General features: G+C 33.0%; 1 protein-coding gene across 1 annotated transcript in view; it reads left to right on the top strand.

The window, feature by feature from the left end:
* Positions 1-17,741, top strand: part of LOC110381002 (breast cancer metastasis-suppressor 1-like protein) — an 85,508-nt gene extending 67,767 nt beyond the window's left edge. The window contains exon 4 of the mRNA XM_064038608.1: positions 16,376-17,741. Within this exon, the coding sequence (XP_063894678.1) occupies positions 16,376-16,609 (234 nt within the window). The 3' untranslated portion in view covers positions 16,610-17,741. The remainder of the gene's footprint in view (positions 1-16,375) is intronic.
* The last annotated feature ends 235 nt before the right edge of the window (positions 17,742-17,976 follow it).

The following is a 17,976-nucleotide window of genomic DNA, read 5'->3' as shown; positions in this document are numbered from 1 at the left end:
CGATGGTCTTCACGACACCAAGTAGCTTAACTGAACTATACTTGGTATCCCACCCTCGTATTGGTGACTGTAGAGTTTTCGTGAAGGTTTCTCGGAATATTGTGTACTTCTTCAGAAATAAAACTCATCGTCTTATTTACAAAACTCTCAATTTAGTTAGTATAATCATATTTTCAGACAATAAAATAATTGGAAAAACTACAATGAAAATCAAGTTCCTAAAGTCCTTGTAAAGTTAAAATACAAGCCCAAGATATAAAATATCAGGGAAGAAAAGTACTTGTTTTTCACGTTTGAATTATTTTTTGATATTCGTCCTTAGAAGCAACTACAAAATCCGTACTTATTCAACCTCTGTAGTCGTTTTGTTACCATTGATTGAACTAGAATACATAGGCAAAAATTCTTCTCGAAAAATGATATGTTTTTTTAAGATACCAGTCTACATATATCTAAACTGGATAACAAATTACTTTTAAAAACCGTACAAATAATGACTCCGATGCATACGGTTTTTACACGCGCCTGCAAGGTGGAGTTCATTCTATTATTAGCCGCCATATTATTGGCTGTGTTGCAAAAACACTGAATATTTATATTTCCTGCTCGCACACGGGAATACAAACAATACTACAAAGTAGCACTTTGTGCCGTTTTAATGACGAATGAATATTCCCACGTATTGTGGAAACGGCTGCATGCTCGTGTATTTTCATTTTCTCCCTTTTATCTGTCAAAATAATGACTTTTTACATGTTTAATGTAGGGAAATGAGGATTGTTTTACATTCATATTGCTCCCATTTTCATTAATATATGTAAATATGACAGAATGTGAGAATGTCGCAAATTACAATAACTTAATTACCAACAAAATATATCCTTCTCCTATTTCATTGACAATAAAGTGACCAAAAATCATAAACCTCTGAATTTGTGTAGTTTTTAGTGCTCAATTCTTATAATATCGTATCGTGTACCTTACTCATTCGTATTACTGAATACATATTTATTTCTTTATTTCCTTATTTCACATACTTCACAACTTCCTATCTAGATTATTTTCATACAAATTCTCACAAGTCCTTCGACAGTTACGTTAAAACAACACCAAGAGTCGTCTACCTGAGCACTGGCCACAAATAAATATAGCCTGAGAAAAGGGTTATAGCCGACCTTCTTTATAGATACGCGATCGGTCGGAAACTGTACATGAACGTTATATACACTTGACGGCATTCAATCCGGGTCACATCAAAGCACTTTTTATTCCTTTTTCTCATGAACCAATCGGTTATTTATGATTCTCGGTTATTGATTTTTATTTAAGTTGTACGCGTACATACATTGAAGTATATGGATTAGATTGTTAATATTGATTGTTGCATTGTATTGTCCAAAGAAATAGTTGTATAAGTTACAAATATAATTATAGAAATCGTTATTTTGGCCTTCCAAATACTTACGTAAAAATATTGAAAAATATATAAAAAATACCTTAGTAAATATACCAACGTGCTCAGCATGGTATTTAAATTACCTCTTACATCTCTTGAGTTATTTTACCTTATTTAGAATCACAGTATCTAATGCTAAAAGAAACCTAGACTAAGAAAGTCTGAAATCACCAACCAAGCAAAAGTGGCGATCAATATTCACTCTTAACTTCTCCGTATGAGATGAGCTTGCCTTCTTCAACTAAGTTGTTGTAAATGGATCAATGATGTATGAAAATATATGCATTATTTAAGTACATATAAACCGCAAGAAACGAGGCCTAATAACTTTTTATAAATATACGTACGAATCTAATGTTAAACTTATATACTTTTTGAAAATGTATAACAGTTTCAAAAAATAACGTATTCTTTTTATTCATTTTCGTAAAATGAATTCATGAATTCTATTTAGTCTAATATTGAATGCATTTAATAAATACATGCTTCACTTCAATCTCTATCATATCATTGTGAAACATCCAAAAACTAAAATACATAAAAAAACTATACTTAGGTATATATTTTCAATGATTACCGAAAAAAGGTCTTAGAACAGAAATACATTAGTATACAAGCAAAGTCAGAAATCGATCGTCGTTCTGCGCATGACGGCAACGCGGGATCGTGACGTACTCAGTATATAAGGATTATGTACTGAAATGAGGCGAAACCGAATGCGCTCGATATTTCTCAAGGAGCTAGTTTTTGTTCTAGCGTTTGGGGATTTTGCGGTATCGATTTAAATTAGGGGAATTTAGAGTTTATAGGTGAATGATTTACAGACATTGATATTGCATAAAAGTGGTGTTTTTCTTAAGGGAAGTAAAATTAGGAATGGTATTGATTATTTTCAGTCCTATTTCACATGTTTTCTCCTCTTTGCATTATTTGTATAATTTCGAAATGCCTTGTACATAATCCATCCTTGGGTGCGTGTGGCTTGTAATGCTTACAAATAAGTCCTGTTTATGTGAAGGATGTATTTGGTTGTTATTAGGTATATCTAACGAATGTTGAAGTTACAGAAAGATAAATAAGCAATATTTGCCTTTTAAATACGAAAATCATATACGAAATAGGATAAATTCGGTTTCATATAAATAAATGGAAATAACCGCTGATACAAAATAAAGTGGTATTTACAAAAGGGATTAAAAACAAGATTTAAAAATACATATACGCTTTAGGGAATCTACAAAAAAGTGAACTGTAATGTTAATAAAGATTAAAAATTAAAACATTTTTACAATAAAAAATGTATTTCAAACTATAACAAGATATTTATGTTTAGTATTGCAGCTACTGTATATCTCATTTAAGTATTTATCAAGCATTGATGACCGCATTGCAGGTTGTGACGTGGAAACATTTATACGTACTTACATCATGTTACAAAGCTGAAGATAAATCATAGCTCACTTAGAAAACGATTATAGAGGTATTAATTAGAGAAAATCATCAAGATATACCTAAACAAAACAAGAAACGAGTTATCTCAAAGTGTACTCAATTACTTATATATTTGCATTTATCCGTTTTAGAATAATGATTTATTTATGTTAATTACATTTTGATTAATGATAATAATTTGCAGTTTGTAGATCTCTATGGCTGCCAACATTTAATCCTTAGACAGTAAAGGTGTAATTGTAATAACTTAAAAAAGGCTTTTTAACATATTTGGCAGTCATTACGGGTAGTCAGAAGCCAGAAAGTCTTACCAGGGGTACTTATTGGGTTGCCCGGGTAACTGGGTTGAGGAGGTCAGATAGATAGTCGCTGCTTGTAAAGCATTGGTACTCCGGTAGCTCATGGGGTTTGACTAGAAGCCAACCCCACCATACGCATCATTTTCCCAACCGAAAAGGCTAGGCAGATGGAAAATGGTGTGATTTGGCTGTATATTTAACTATACTGAAATCAAACTCCAAAATATTTGCAAACAGGCAAGGCATTCGAACTGCGTAATTTCCGCCAAGATAAACAATCAACAATAATCTGGTATTATATCAATATATCTGCAAAACAGGCTTATCTGCCATAATCACTGATAAGCTTATCTTAATCCTTGCTAAATATCAATTGAATATATAACTGTATGTAATACATTGGTATATTGTCAATAGCCTTGGGCTGAAAATATACTTCGTTTTTGAAAGGAAATCATTAAATGACCCCTCGCGCTGTGGATGCAGGAGTTAGTGTCAGATTCATACTGACTAAAACCCACCATGTTCCTTCTTAAGCCCTTTATGTACCAGGGCCGCGGTAGATGAGAATATACCTTCCTATAAGATTACCTTCAAAGAAGGATTCTCTGCGATTTGTTTGTAACTTCAATTCTCCCAGGTCCCAAGGGAAACGTAAATTTTCTCCGACTAAAAAGTATGTCTCTCTTGGACCCATAAATTATTGTTGGTTCTAAAAATCTAAACGCAACGCTTGTTTAGCTCAATAAATAAGTAGATGAAATGTAATTCCTCTGAATATCATTAAAATATGGTAAATGATCCACTCAGTAAGAAAACTGAGATCAGAGAGAAAAACTTAAAAAAATGAGTGTAAAATATCCGTTCATTTTATTTTATAAGGTAACTATTACGAAAGCACATACCAGAAAAGTACCTTAGTACTCATCAGCAGAGATATTCACAAAGAAATAAAATTTTAGTAACATATCCAGAGTATGTTGGCACACAATAACATATATTTCATAAGAAGGCAAAGCTCAACTTATACTGGACACAAAATATTAAAAGAACGAACGTTCCCATTGTGATTACGACTTATAAAATGAAAGCGTACAAAACAAAATTTTCCTTTTTAATGATGATAAATGTTTTTGCCTCTCGTAGTTCATAATAAAAGATATACCTTTCATTTTCAAAAAGATTGCCCGGTACGTAAACTCAGTACGTACAAAAATGTAGATTAATGATTTTGATCTTTATTTCTTAGTGAATAAGTTCTATATTTAAATGGGATTGCGAAATTAAAAGATAGGCACTCTTTCACCGTGGACGAACGTAAAAAGTGGATTCTGGACTTTGTTGTCTGTTTTCCAATCGATCAGTGACCTCGTAGCGCGTAGCAGCTTCGTAGCACCAAATGTGCTACGAAATGGAATATGTACTACTTATACATATGTATACTTGTATATAATGTATATTTCGACTATATTTCTTATTGATTTTATATTTAAGGAGTATATTATATTTGTTTATAAGGTTTAAACTTTTGGAAAAAAAATACGACTTAGGGTTTTTTTTTGTAAAGACATGATTTAATTTCAATATAATGGTTTTGGTGTAAAGGCTATGTACTCATCTAAAATCGTTTATTTATGTGTAGTGGAGTTAAACTTGCCAGAGAATATGATTTACTTCTAATTATAATTATATAAAGTTTATTTATAAAATGTGCTTCGTACCAAATTATGTTAATAAGTAACATTAAATATAATGTTAACCTGTGAATACAACAAAAAACAAGTACATACATAGGTATTTCGAAATCAAATACAGCCGCCAATTGCATTGCTCAAACCTTGTGGTTGATATAATAAATGTAGTATAAATACTTTGCTACGTAGGTATAAACAAACGTACAAACCTTTAGGCATATCACAGGTCAATTCATCCCTTTAAATTCTGTGTAATTAACCTTCATTGCAATTTATTTCGGAAAGTCTTTTACTTATAAATTAATCTTTCAAACAATCTTGTCAACAAACAGTATTACAATCTAAAAATATTGTTCCTTGCCAAAAGCATGCATCTCCAATTTAGTAAAGTTTACCCAGATCAAAAGAAAAGCCTTGACATTTTGAAATTGGGTCGCGATGGTCAAACGATAAAACCCACTTTTGGAAGTATACCACGGTAAATAACTTTGACAATACATATAAATTGACGAAGTTCCGTGTCGATATATTTTTCAACTTAATATAAATACAAGAACCACTGCTGATTTTCAACTGGACTTCCAATCGAACTGTCTGAATATCATCAGGTGCAGAACATAAACCTCGTCAGCCAATGGGACAGCTCAAAAGATCCTTGCCGTTTATACATGACTAACTTCTTCTACCAGTTTCCTCCACTTCCCGTGAAAACTAAGAACACTTAGGACACCCATAGGTATTAAAAGTAGCCTAAATCCTTCCACAATTGTATGGGCTACATAAACCTGAAATAATTTAAAAAATCGGACCAAAACTTCCATGAGATTTGCGCATTCAAGCAAACAAACCTGTAAAACTCTTCATCTTTATAATACCTCTATAAGTATAAATAAAAGTCATAAATATTATATAATTTCAAAACCTCTTTACAAGATATTTCATTCGAAAACCTCACATACATTGTCAATACAAAATGTCGTTGAAAATGACGACAATATACTCGTTTATTCATAAGATAAGTGGAGTCACGTGTGGCACCCGATAACTGACAGATAAGCGCCAAGATCACATTGTTTCTCGTGCGATTGGAATATTGTTATAAACAATGGTTTATGGACATCGTCATCTTCACACAATTTAGTTGAAACTCTTCTCAAACTAGTTACCAACATTTGCAACGCTATCCCGTATCTGTAAGAATTTAAGCTGCTGTTTTTCTTTTCAAATTGCCAAGTCTACTAGCTAGCAAAAATTTCAACGTACCTAGAAATATCTACTACTATACAGAAAATTTTATCGGATTCTAAACTTTATCCCACAATGACCAAATTAAGAATTAAACACTGCTTAAAACGACATCTCTAGACGAGATCAGTATAAAATATTACTTATTTAAAGATAAAGCCTAAACACACCTATTTCAGTCCACTCATGAACTCATAAGCTCAGGTGCGAAGTGAATCAATCATAAATATGTATGTATGACGGAGCGCTAATATAAAACAAAGGTCATTATTTACTAACATTGTGTGGACGTCGGCTGTCATATGACCTTTGACTCAAGGCACCGTGACGTAGGAACAAGTCATTTTATTGCTTGCTTCAATTACGTTGAGAATAATAAAATCTTTAGTTTTCGGCGGTGATGTACATTTTTACTATTTCACTAATACAGATTTAAGACAGTTTCTTAGGAAAGAATCAGATGTATTTTTATAATTTATGTACTTTCAACAGAGTTATGAACTTATGACTTGCTAAGCTAAAATTATGCCATCAACTATTTCAATAGAACGTAGGCTCGAAACTAAAACAGAATGTGACGCTTAACCTAACTAAAAACATTGAATTCTGATAAAGTAAACTTGCAAAGATGACAATTTCTCCCAATAGGTCCAAATCTATAATTCACATAAACGACCTGAAATATAACAAAAAAACAGTCTATATTCTTAAGTTGCACCGAGGAGATTCATGTTTAAATAAAATTGAACTTAAAGAATTACCAGCCTAATTTTATTTCAACAATGCTTTTGCCATAAAGTCAGTAAAAACACTTAACAAAACCGTAACCCTAATACGCAATTATTCAATTCCATCTCCTTTCATCCATTATCTTCATCCCATGACATCACAAACAAGGGGATTGACTAAAAAACCCCATGAGTCATCCCAAGACTATACAAAAGACTTCGGATGTCCGGCGAAAATCCATTATTTTGTGAATCATACGATGCATCATGCAATCTTCTGAGGAAAACAACGATTTGGTGATGACATCAGGATACGGAATTCATTAGACACATTCTTTGGGAGAAGAAAAACCCAAAGGGTCATTTTGTTTTTGACAAATCTTTTATTTATTTTTATTGTTCTAAAGAAGGAATGCTTTAAGGAAAAGCTGTGACAAAATAGTATATTGTGGTGTTTTTAGTTAAGACATTCCTATTGATATGGTTACACATCTAAGGATGATGATATAAGCAACAGAACACATAATATAACTTCTTGAATTGGAATTTAGAAACAATAGATAATAAACTGTAAACCTTATACTTAATTTCAATTTATAACGAAACTCGCTAGTGCCAGCCGTTACATCCGCAAGCCCGTAAGAACTGCACAAATCCTTATAAATGAATGAAAGCATACCGATCGCGGAAGGCATTACTGGGCTATCTAAAACTGAAAGATTTTTTTCGAATCAGACCAGTAGTTCCAGTGATTAGCGCGTACAAGCAAACAAACAAACTTCAGCTTTATATTAATAATAATAAGTACAGATAGCTATTGAACTATCTATCACATTGGTTCAAGTATCCAATAAACTGAAGATTAAGACATGAGCCGTCTACATTTAGCAACGGAACCCATTAAGTTTTGCGGCACTTTGAATACTTAAACGTATTTGCTTCAATGTTACACTAAACCCCAAGTAACATCATTAAAAAGTAACTATTTTAACTGAGGTATGTGTATGGAACTTGGTACTTATTCAGATCTCACTTCTTTTATAGGCGAAGCATTCCCATATTATCGAACTTGGCAGTCTTTCACATTTTTGTTTTGGGTGGGATTTCATTTATTTTTGTAAGGTTGTTTATTTTATTTTTTTCTTATGGTGAAGTTGGTTAAAGAAATGTCTCATTTATACTATCTTTCAGATTTTTTAATATGCACTATGTTTCTTACAAAGAAATGAACTAGATTAACTAAATGGACTAGATTTACCAACTGACTGACATGACATGTTATCATACATTATGTTCGTGGATCAAAGTTACACATTCGTTATTTTCGAAAGTGATTCACACTTGGCAGTTTTCAGATTTTTACTTTACTTTGACTAAATACAAACCTTTGTAACGAATTTCAGATCGATACGACCATTCGAAGATATATTATATAAATATAGATAAATTTAGTTCGTTTTAGTTCCTGAGGCCCGGTTGTTCGAAGCTCAGTTACGTCAAGGTTAGGGTTAAATTCTAGTTACAGTAAAATTAACAGGGTTTAAATTCAAAAAGCGTTGTTGAACGTTAAAATTTCATAATAAAAATGTCAAATTAACCGTGGTCAAAATTGACAACGGTAAAACTTTAACTTTACCGTAACGTACGAACAACCGGGCCTTAGGGGTATAAATTTTCACCGGGTATAAAACACCTACATTATTTTGAAACCGACTCACACTTGGCCATTTTCAGATTTTTCCCTTTACCTTGACATAGAGACCTACCTCCATGCCAAATTTCAAGTCAATACGACCATTGGAAGTGGTCTAAGTTTTTGATGAGTGAGTCAGTCAGTCAGTCAGTGAGTGTATAGTAAAAATAGCGATTTTCTGACGTCAATATCTCAAGACCTACAATAGGTATATTAATGAAATTTTGTATTTTAGATAAGTGAGGGGGTCTCAACAGATACTAGAAATTTGATATGCGTAAATAAAATAGATTTTGAGTTACAGGGGGGTCGAATTTGGCCCGAAATGGTTCGTGTAATATAACCCACGGCCGGTGTGTCGCTTTTTTGCTCGAACTTGGCGGACACACTGCCGTGTGTCTAGATATTAGCGTTTCTAAGGATAAGCTGCAAGGGAAAAAATAAATTATTGAGGTTCTTGTTGTGTTTAAGAGTTAAGTTGAGAATCACTATGCTGGCTGATAAAGAAAAACGATTGTAATATTTTTTTATTTTCGCTTTTCGTGTATTTGTTTATATTACAAAATCTGACTTTGGAAAAGCTAGGATACATTACATGTTATTTCATGACACGTGTGAGTGGGTTTTTTAATAGCACATTCTCTGTGCTGTAAACCTCAGTTCCAAAAACGTAAAATACTGTCTTTACCATGTCTTTATATATTTGAAACATGCATGTTTGTTAAAAACAATTATGATCTATTTGAAAAAAAAACACTACAAAACAAATAGTAAAGTACGACACAAAGACAAATTGAAATTACCCCAAATAAAATTAATCTATAATATAAAAATGAATCGCAAAATGTGTTGGTAAGCGCATAACTCAACAACGCCTGGACCAATTTGGCTAATTCTTTTTTGTTGTGTTTGTTATTGTCAGGAGAAGGTTCTTATGAAAAAAAAATAGGGTTAAGTAGAAGAGTCAATTGACGGGAGCGAAGCCGCGGGCAAAAGCTAGTATTATATAAAAGAAATATTTACTGCATGGCAATAACTATATACAACCACTTGCCAAATAATATTATTATTCTTTATTGTACACAAAAACATATTAAAAAAAACACACACAACACAGAGAAGACATGTACAAAGGCGAGCTTAACCCAGAACTGGGTTCTCTAACAGCAAACCTTAGAGCGATAGAGAGATGCAATATCCAAGATTTACCATCGTTATTATTTAAGAGTGCTATTTAGACTTGTTATTAGAAAAAAATTACTAGAGTATCAAAGAATACTTAGAGGATCAATCGCTAGTGACACAATAAATAAATATATTTGACTATACATGCTATATAATATACAAAAATGACATAATTACAATAATAATATAATGTAATTTTATTATACATATTTTGTACGCCATAGTATGGCAGGATATGTTGGAACCAGAAATTTGTACCATCTATTGTACCATATTCTGACAAATAAATATTTTCGATTTGATTTGATTTGTGTCTATCTGTTTTTATGCTTTCATGATTGCATTTTATGGATACGGACACAGTTTTAGCTACAAATACATTTAATAGAAACGTAGTCATAGTATAATGATAACAAAAGAAACCAACTTGTAGTAAAACTCTAGGTAGTGACATTTAACCGAAATATTAGGTAATTAATATTCAGTAAGCTCTACAAGACAACTAGCCAGCAGAACGACCTTCCAAAATATTGTCTAACTCGTAATGTAATACAAACAATGGCCTTACTTGCGTCGTAAATATATATGTATATCGCAATGTCGTCTGTTTGTCTATGACGTCACGTATTGTACAGACACGTGGACACGGCGCGAATTACCTTAATTCCGACTCGATATTTTGTCATATCGATTGAGTAGAATCGCTGTAGTATCGAGTATCGATTCTTGTCGTGTCTGTCTGGTTTGGTTGTATTTTCTAGGTTGTATAGTAAGGATATAAGGACGAAAATTATCCCACCGGTGCTGCGGGATTGTTCGAGAGTTACCGCAGCCCTGGTACATATAGGGTTTAAGAAAGAACATAGTGGGTTTTAGTCATTATGAGTCTGACATTCCCTCAGGCTGCACCCACAGCGGGTGGATTAATTTGATGATTTCCCAAAAAAATAGGGACAAAGATTATCGTATTAAATACATTATACATGAGGTTCTAGCTAGATTAATTCAAAGCAGATTAAACTAAGTTCATGTACTTCGTTTCCACGTGACCATGAATGAATGACCTTTGTACAAGACCCTTCAGAGCCTTGTCTTTTAAACAATCGGTACCGGTTTTCGCCTGACTTTTGTTTGAGCTTAGAAAACCAGTATTACATTGCAGCTGGAGGACATAATGGTTGCATTATGTATAATGATGATATTTAGACGTAGCGAGTTAGACTAGAAGCGGCCACAGTCGACTAGAAATAGAATGTAAATAAAATGTTCTAAAGGCTTTGTTACCTTAAGGGTAAATCAAATCAATATTGTCATAGGCTGGTATACGATAAATTTTAAACAACTACGTCCCGCCCCTACGGTATACAAATGTATCTTGGAAATTATTAAAGTATAAAATTAAAGTTTAATGAATAAATTTTTACAAAGTATAGAAAATATTTAATCAATTTATTAAGGTTAACACACTATACTAAATGTGACATTACTGAGTGGGATCACTCGTATATTGGAGTAGGGATTTTTCTGATAAGAAGTAGATATACAAGCGGACTTTATGTACGCGACTGTACATAAAGAATCACTCAGGTTTAGCCTGGACAGAAATCTTTTTATATTTATCAAGGCATTAAGCTGAAATGGGTAAGCTAATTAGGTACGCAAATAACACTCTTGTTTTCTGCAAAATTTTTGCCTGGTTGAATATTCTGTAAGTTCTATTTCAACCGCGCTAAAACTAAAAAATCCAGTTTGTCGGTAAATTAAATATGGCTATAAAAGATGGAGTTCAACGAATAGCGAAGTATTGACCGCTTTACAATATTGAATACAGTTTACAGTCTATTGAAATTGTATGGAGTGTATTGAATTTATCGACGGCCTGTGGCCGCTTTCAGGTTCGTGTTTAGTTTTATTACTCGAATAGGTTTAGTTTTTTTTTTTCATGTAAGAGGTAAATGTGCGAAAACATCTGAATTATTAAGCTGAAAACTTCGATCTGAAGTATCATTTGGGATCATTTCTCGAATTCAAAAATTGTGAAATATGTAGTCCCAAATACTAATAAATTATTATCCAGAGTTTTAAATAATTTCATCACAAACTTTGTGACGTACATGTTTACTCATATCTAGGGACAAAATATCTGTTCAAATTCCCATTTGCCCACTGCATACTCAATGCGTAATGACAATATTGCATCATACATACAATATTAGGACTTTCTCTATTAACTTATGCATGCAGTCATTAATTATATAGCTAGCTAACTACGACTCAATGCCTCGGTAATGTTTGTTAGCGATAATTACTTAATTACTAACTATATTATTAGTTGGCAAACATTGGTATATGTATTGTCTGTCTATTGAGCTCAATTGTTAGCTTTCAGTCTATCCAGGCGAAACTGATCTAGTCAATATTGATATTTCATGAAGCCTTGTAAGCCCTTTGTATTCCTACACAAAGTTACCTATCCTAAAAATAACTTAAGGTTTTCATCTTTCTTTACTCGTAATACCCACGTAAAATAAGTATAAAATGACTCAAAATAATCATGGTTATCAAAAAACCAAAAACCTAAATTCACCAAAGCTTGTTCGTCACAAAACAAATTGCCGCGTTCCAAAACAAGATGGCGGGCGCGTCGTCGCGCGATGTTTCCCGGAAACGGCGCTCGCGCAGCCGCCATGTTGTGTACGCGCACGGGACGCGAAACGTGACGCACACATGCTCACGCGCTGTAATCAACCGATATGGGGAGCGTGGCTTGACAACGTTATACATAGTTTATGGCCGCGTGGCGTGTTTTAACTTTAAGGTTATGCTTGATAATGTTTATGTTGATGGTAATAAGGATATCATTTTACGATAAATATAGGGTTCTGCCTGTTTTATGTTCTTGTTAAATAATTATTTTAATTCAACTACAAAGAAAGGTGGGTCATGAAGATAAATAAATGACATTTTAAACATGAAATTTTATAATCCGAAACTCTGTAGAATGGGTAGTTTTAAATGTAATATAAATAGTAAAGATGTAAGTAATGCTACCTACAACATATTTGATTAAAATAACCGAAACTATTTTAATTAAAACGACCTTTTCACGTTAGTGGACATAAAACGAACAAAGCCACCGTTAAGAGGATTGGAACGAACAATACTTTTATCATGCGATTGTCCGAATATGATTTACGATAAAACAATAGTGGGCCGGTCGTTAGCTCGTGACCTTTGTGATTTATTTATATGCACGAGTATGCAGGCCTGCAATGCAATGTCTGAAGGATATGATACTGAAACAAATTAACTCAAATATTTTTTATTTTCATAGCTAGTAAACTGATTTTTTTTTTGTTCATAGCAATCGCAGTGGGGGATAGTCTAGCTTTTATTTAATTTGACTGTACTATATTTATTTGTAAGAAACCTGTATTACATGTGACGAAATTTATATCCTGAAATAATACCTGCTATAAGTATGAGTAAATACGAGTATGTATCTATGTCAGTAAAGCAAAATATAGCCATGTCGGTAACCAGACGATCAATCCAACAAATGGAGACATTCATTGAACCGTATTAGAGCAATAGTTCCTGAAATGAGGTTTTCAGCTCACTCGTATCTTCCACAATATATCTATCGAGAAATAATGTTTCATGTTATATTGCGGCTTAAAATAACACTAGTAACAAACAAGGCTTATTTTACGTTGAAGGCAAAAGGTTACACTTTGTAAAGGTAACTCAAAACTTTTTGACAATGACGAACAACGAAAGGAATTCCGAAGAAACTCAAAAGTATTATTTTATCTTTTGTTATATCTTTTAACATGAAATGGTGTGTTAAAAGGAAATACAAAGAACTGTTGTAGAAACCATATTAGTAAAACTTAGTCGTTCAGTCAACAAAGAAAATGTATAAATGATATATTTTCGGTCCTATATCTTGCTCGGTAACAACACGTTTAGTCAACTTAATTAAAATGTTAAATAAAGTCCTTAAACAGTGGTCTATAAATCAGTAATTTCTATAAAGGTGACTTAAAGCCTTTTTAGTAGACCTATGTATGGTTACCGTAGTCTTAACGACTGGCTTAAAACCAAATACTTATGTGAAAAGCGTTAATCAAAACATTACTAGGTTTTAAAGAGACTAATGGGATATGCATTTTATTGATGCAAATATGCACCAAATTGTAGTTATTCTTTTATTTTGTAGTAATAAATCGGTGTACAAATGACATCATACACTTTATCATGATATCGAGTACAGACAATAGTGTTGTCATGTGTCTTTGTTTTACGTAATAAAACTGCTACCATAAAACTACCAATAAAATTCCTATCTAGGTATTCTGCTCAGAATTTCACAAACTTAAAACATAACTCAAAAGTTACTCACAATTTCATATGTATAGCATGTAACGGGTAAAAATACTTTTATACCTGCAAAACAACTTAACACATCTACCCCTCTAGTAACAATTATTTTTTTACCTTCCAAGGGTTGTCTTACAAAACAAATACGAGATGTACTTACAACGTAGTCTGGTCCTTGGTCCTTCATCGACAGATGTGCAGATTATTATTATTAGCCAGCCATTGATCTCTCTACCTGAGCGCGCCCCATCGGGATATTGGTCTCGGATTCATAGCGTACGATAATATGGTATTAAATTGGTATGTGGGGTGATTTGATGTTATAGATTGGGTATTTATTTGATTTCAATTGAAATGAGATTAGAATTAAATATATCGGCGTACGTACGAACGTAACTTTGACTATGGGACTCGGAAAGATGCGGCTTTTATTTAGCAATATACTTATATTTTGACCTCTGTTTAGTAGTTTTAGTAATAAATTATACTAAAGCTTTGATGTAGTCTTGTTTCATGTAAGACTTTGAGTTCACTAAATGTTCAAAGAAGAAAACTAGCGACTCTCTCGTATAATATTCATTTAAATGAACTTTACCGTACTTCGTTTTAAAATGTAACCTTTTAAGCTCCAGCAAGGTTAAAGTAAATTTTACATTGTTGCCTGTCGGAGTTAATTCATAAATTCCCCATTTTATACCTCGGAATTTTGTTAAAAAGAGCTTTCTGTTACGACAACTTGTAATGTTGTATGTTTATAAATACTTTCTTTAGGTACTTATTATTTCTGTACCCTTTACGAGCAGGGCACAGTGATACCTAATATTATGTAAACCTTTGTAACCTATGAACACAGAATAAAGAGCTTTGACTTTAATTGTAAAGAATGAGTAGTAAATAAAATTATAACATTATACACGGATAATACATAATTTGTTTATAACGAAATATCAAGCAAGCGTGTATTCAATATTACTTATGACGTATACTTACATATAAATTCCGAAATTGACGACTAGGTTAAAGACAGATTGTACATAATTTAAATAAGGAAATTACAATAACCGAACTACTGCAATTTTCGTAATACATCCTCTACAAAATAACTGTAACAATATTACACCTCTTAGGTAAACAATTCCGGTTAGGTGTGCATACCTTTCGTGTACAATTAAAACGTATAGATAGAGACTGTACAGTACATAACCATTATTTGGTTTACAAAATCATGTTCTGAAATAAGACCTACACCTAATTTTTAAGGCTTTTTACTCTCTGTAAATAATCACGATTACGATAAAAATGTTTCTTTACCAACGAATCGGAAATGATTTAGAACATAACATCATTAAAAAGTAAAGATTTATAGAAAGAAAGAAGAGATAAGGTGTTTTATGATAAGACTACCGATTCTGTGTACAAATATTATGTTTATAATTAATCATAAAACAAATAGGTCCCTTTGGAATTAGTAACCTTCCTTGATTTAAAGCAGATAAATATGCAATAAAGCAAACATACAGCCTAAGAAACACCAATAATAATTAATTCTCTATACATGATGAGTCTTTGTCCTTTAATTCTAAGGACAATCACCAAAACACAAACAATACTTCACGCCCACATTCAAAACGCGTCAAATCATTGAAATTTGCAATAAAACACAAAAATAAGGCCGTCAGACAAGCCGGTGTTTTTTCAATAAAGTGTCAGGTAAATTCATCATGGCGTGGTGAAACCGGTTTGGTCGAAAATTGCCCTGCGCGAGCGCACAGACTAGGCGTGGCGGTTAGACACTCCGCTTGAATGATAAATACTATACGTAGGTTGTTCGTTTGTTGATAGGAAAATTTCGTTTTAGCTGTCTTTGAAATGAGTTTTGTTTAGGTGTGCTTTTGGATTGATAGGAAATTCAGTTAAAACTGTTTAAGTAAGGGTTGTATATATTATTACTGTAAATATCGAATAAATAATGATTCAATTATTATAAGACGAATTTGAATTCATGACGCTTGATGACCTTTGTCATCGATGCATCATCGTTAAAAATATTCATTTTGATGACAATACGAAACTTAAATATAAATATAGTATCTCAAAACATTATGTTAAGTAAATAAAGCTAACTGAGTTAACTCTCTCTCCTTATTAATCAAGTCCGGGTATTATTTAAGCACCTTCAAACCCTTACGTTATTTACACAGTTTTATTATATCTGACCAATTTCTTTTCCTTGTCAACAGAGCGAAAAATGGCTGGCCTACGAGAACCTCAAAGAAGAAATTCTAGAAAAGATCAGGAAACTTGAAGAGGAGCGTCACACAGTGGACTTATGGTCCTGTGGTCCCGAGTGGGGTCGCAAGCGACGCAGGAGACAAGTCACCGTGTCCCCCCCTTACGTAGTCTACATGCTCCCCGACGCAGATATCATGGAAGACTGGCGGTTAGTAAGGAAACTTCTAGAACGAACTGACTAGCACGACACAAACGAATTTTCTAGAATATTTTTCTAATGTAAGGTAATCGTGGAGTTTTGATTGTGATGAGTTGTTTCTTGTCACGGTACTACGGTCGGGTTGCGTTTAGTTGTACTGGTAAATTATTGGAATTAAGAACGCAGCTAGTAGAAACTTTTAGCCGGTAAAATTCTGGTTCTAAGATCTCCACGGGAGATGTTATTTTGAAAAGATTAGCTGCAGAAATATTGATGTGCGTGTAACTTAACTTTGAAATCATTATTTTATATGTTAGCTGTGAAATGCAAATGTAAATATTGATGAGACTTTAGTGAAAACTTAGTAAGTTATTAAAAGAAAACTGTACCAATTTCATTGCATTTGAAAGAATGAAGCGACGATTTTACTATTTTAATTTATCTGTAAACGTAACCAAAGCTGTGGCCGTAGTATTATAAATATTGTTAAGATCAAGTGATATTTTTCACTGCAAAGATCTGTAAGGGTAGCAACTAAAGGTACTAAGTGACATAGTTAAGATATGTCACGAACATAAGGGAGCCTCAACGATTGTGACCTGAATCTTCAGGCCACCAGGTAAGAACTACCCAAGGGAAACAAATGACTAGCGGAGATGTCATAACGCAAAATTCCCAAAGAAAGTAGCGCGCCAAAAAGCGGGTGTTCGGGGGACGAGGAACGATACTAGCTCCACCCTAACAAAGCCTTCTACGGAACCTGCCCATTTTTTTCAAACTGAACTCACCAATCAATCAAGACAAATGTTTAACAGATTGGTTTTGAACAAGGAACCTGAATACCTCGTTAGTTCTAGTAACTGATCACACCTACCGAACATCACTTGACCTATAAGAAGGCGCTTGACCTACCTGCCTATGGCATCTCCGCTATCTTTCCTTCCTCCTAAAGCTACAATGATTGTAATTTATTTTTATAGGGTTAAAACACCCCCTTGTAAAACAGAATTATGTCCCTCATATTCATTATATTGTCAATTGTAACTAAATGTTCGACTTACTGATTTTCCATGACTATGGTCGCCGGGAACTTTTAGCCAATGACTGTTTACAAATAAATAATGAATGATGATGTATAATAATAACTTACAGTAATAATAAACGTTGAACTGAAATTGCTTTTGTTTTATTTTTGTAAACCTCAGTAAATTGATTATTAGATGCACGAAGGGCAGTTCTTTGAGTAGTTTTGGGAAAAGTTACTTCTTTGGTTAGAGTTAGTTGTGTGCTTTAATCGAATCTATGAAAATATAGCTGAAATACCAAGCAATCAAGATCATTAAACTAATGCATTAGAAAGCAACGTATCATAACCATAAATAATTGACTTTTCTGTGATCACGTTTATTC

The sequence above is a fragment of the Helicoverpa armigera genome, chromosome 16 (genome assembly GCF_030705265.1).
Source record: "Helicoverpa armigera isolate CAAS_96S chromosome 16, ASM3070526v1, whole genome shotgun sequence".
In the NCBI taxonomy this organism is placed as follows: Eukaryota; Metazoa; Arthropoda; class Insecta; order Lepidoptera; family Noctuidae; genus Helicoverpa; species Helicoverpa armigera.
This window is presented reverse-complemented; position numbering and strand designations above follow the sequence as displayed.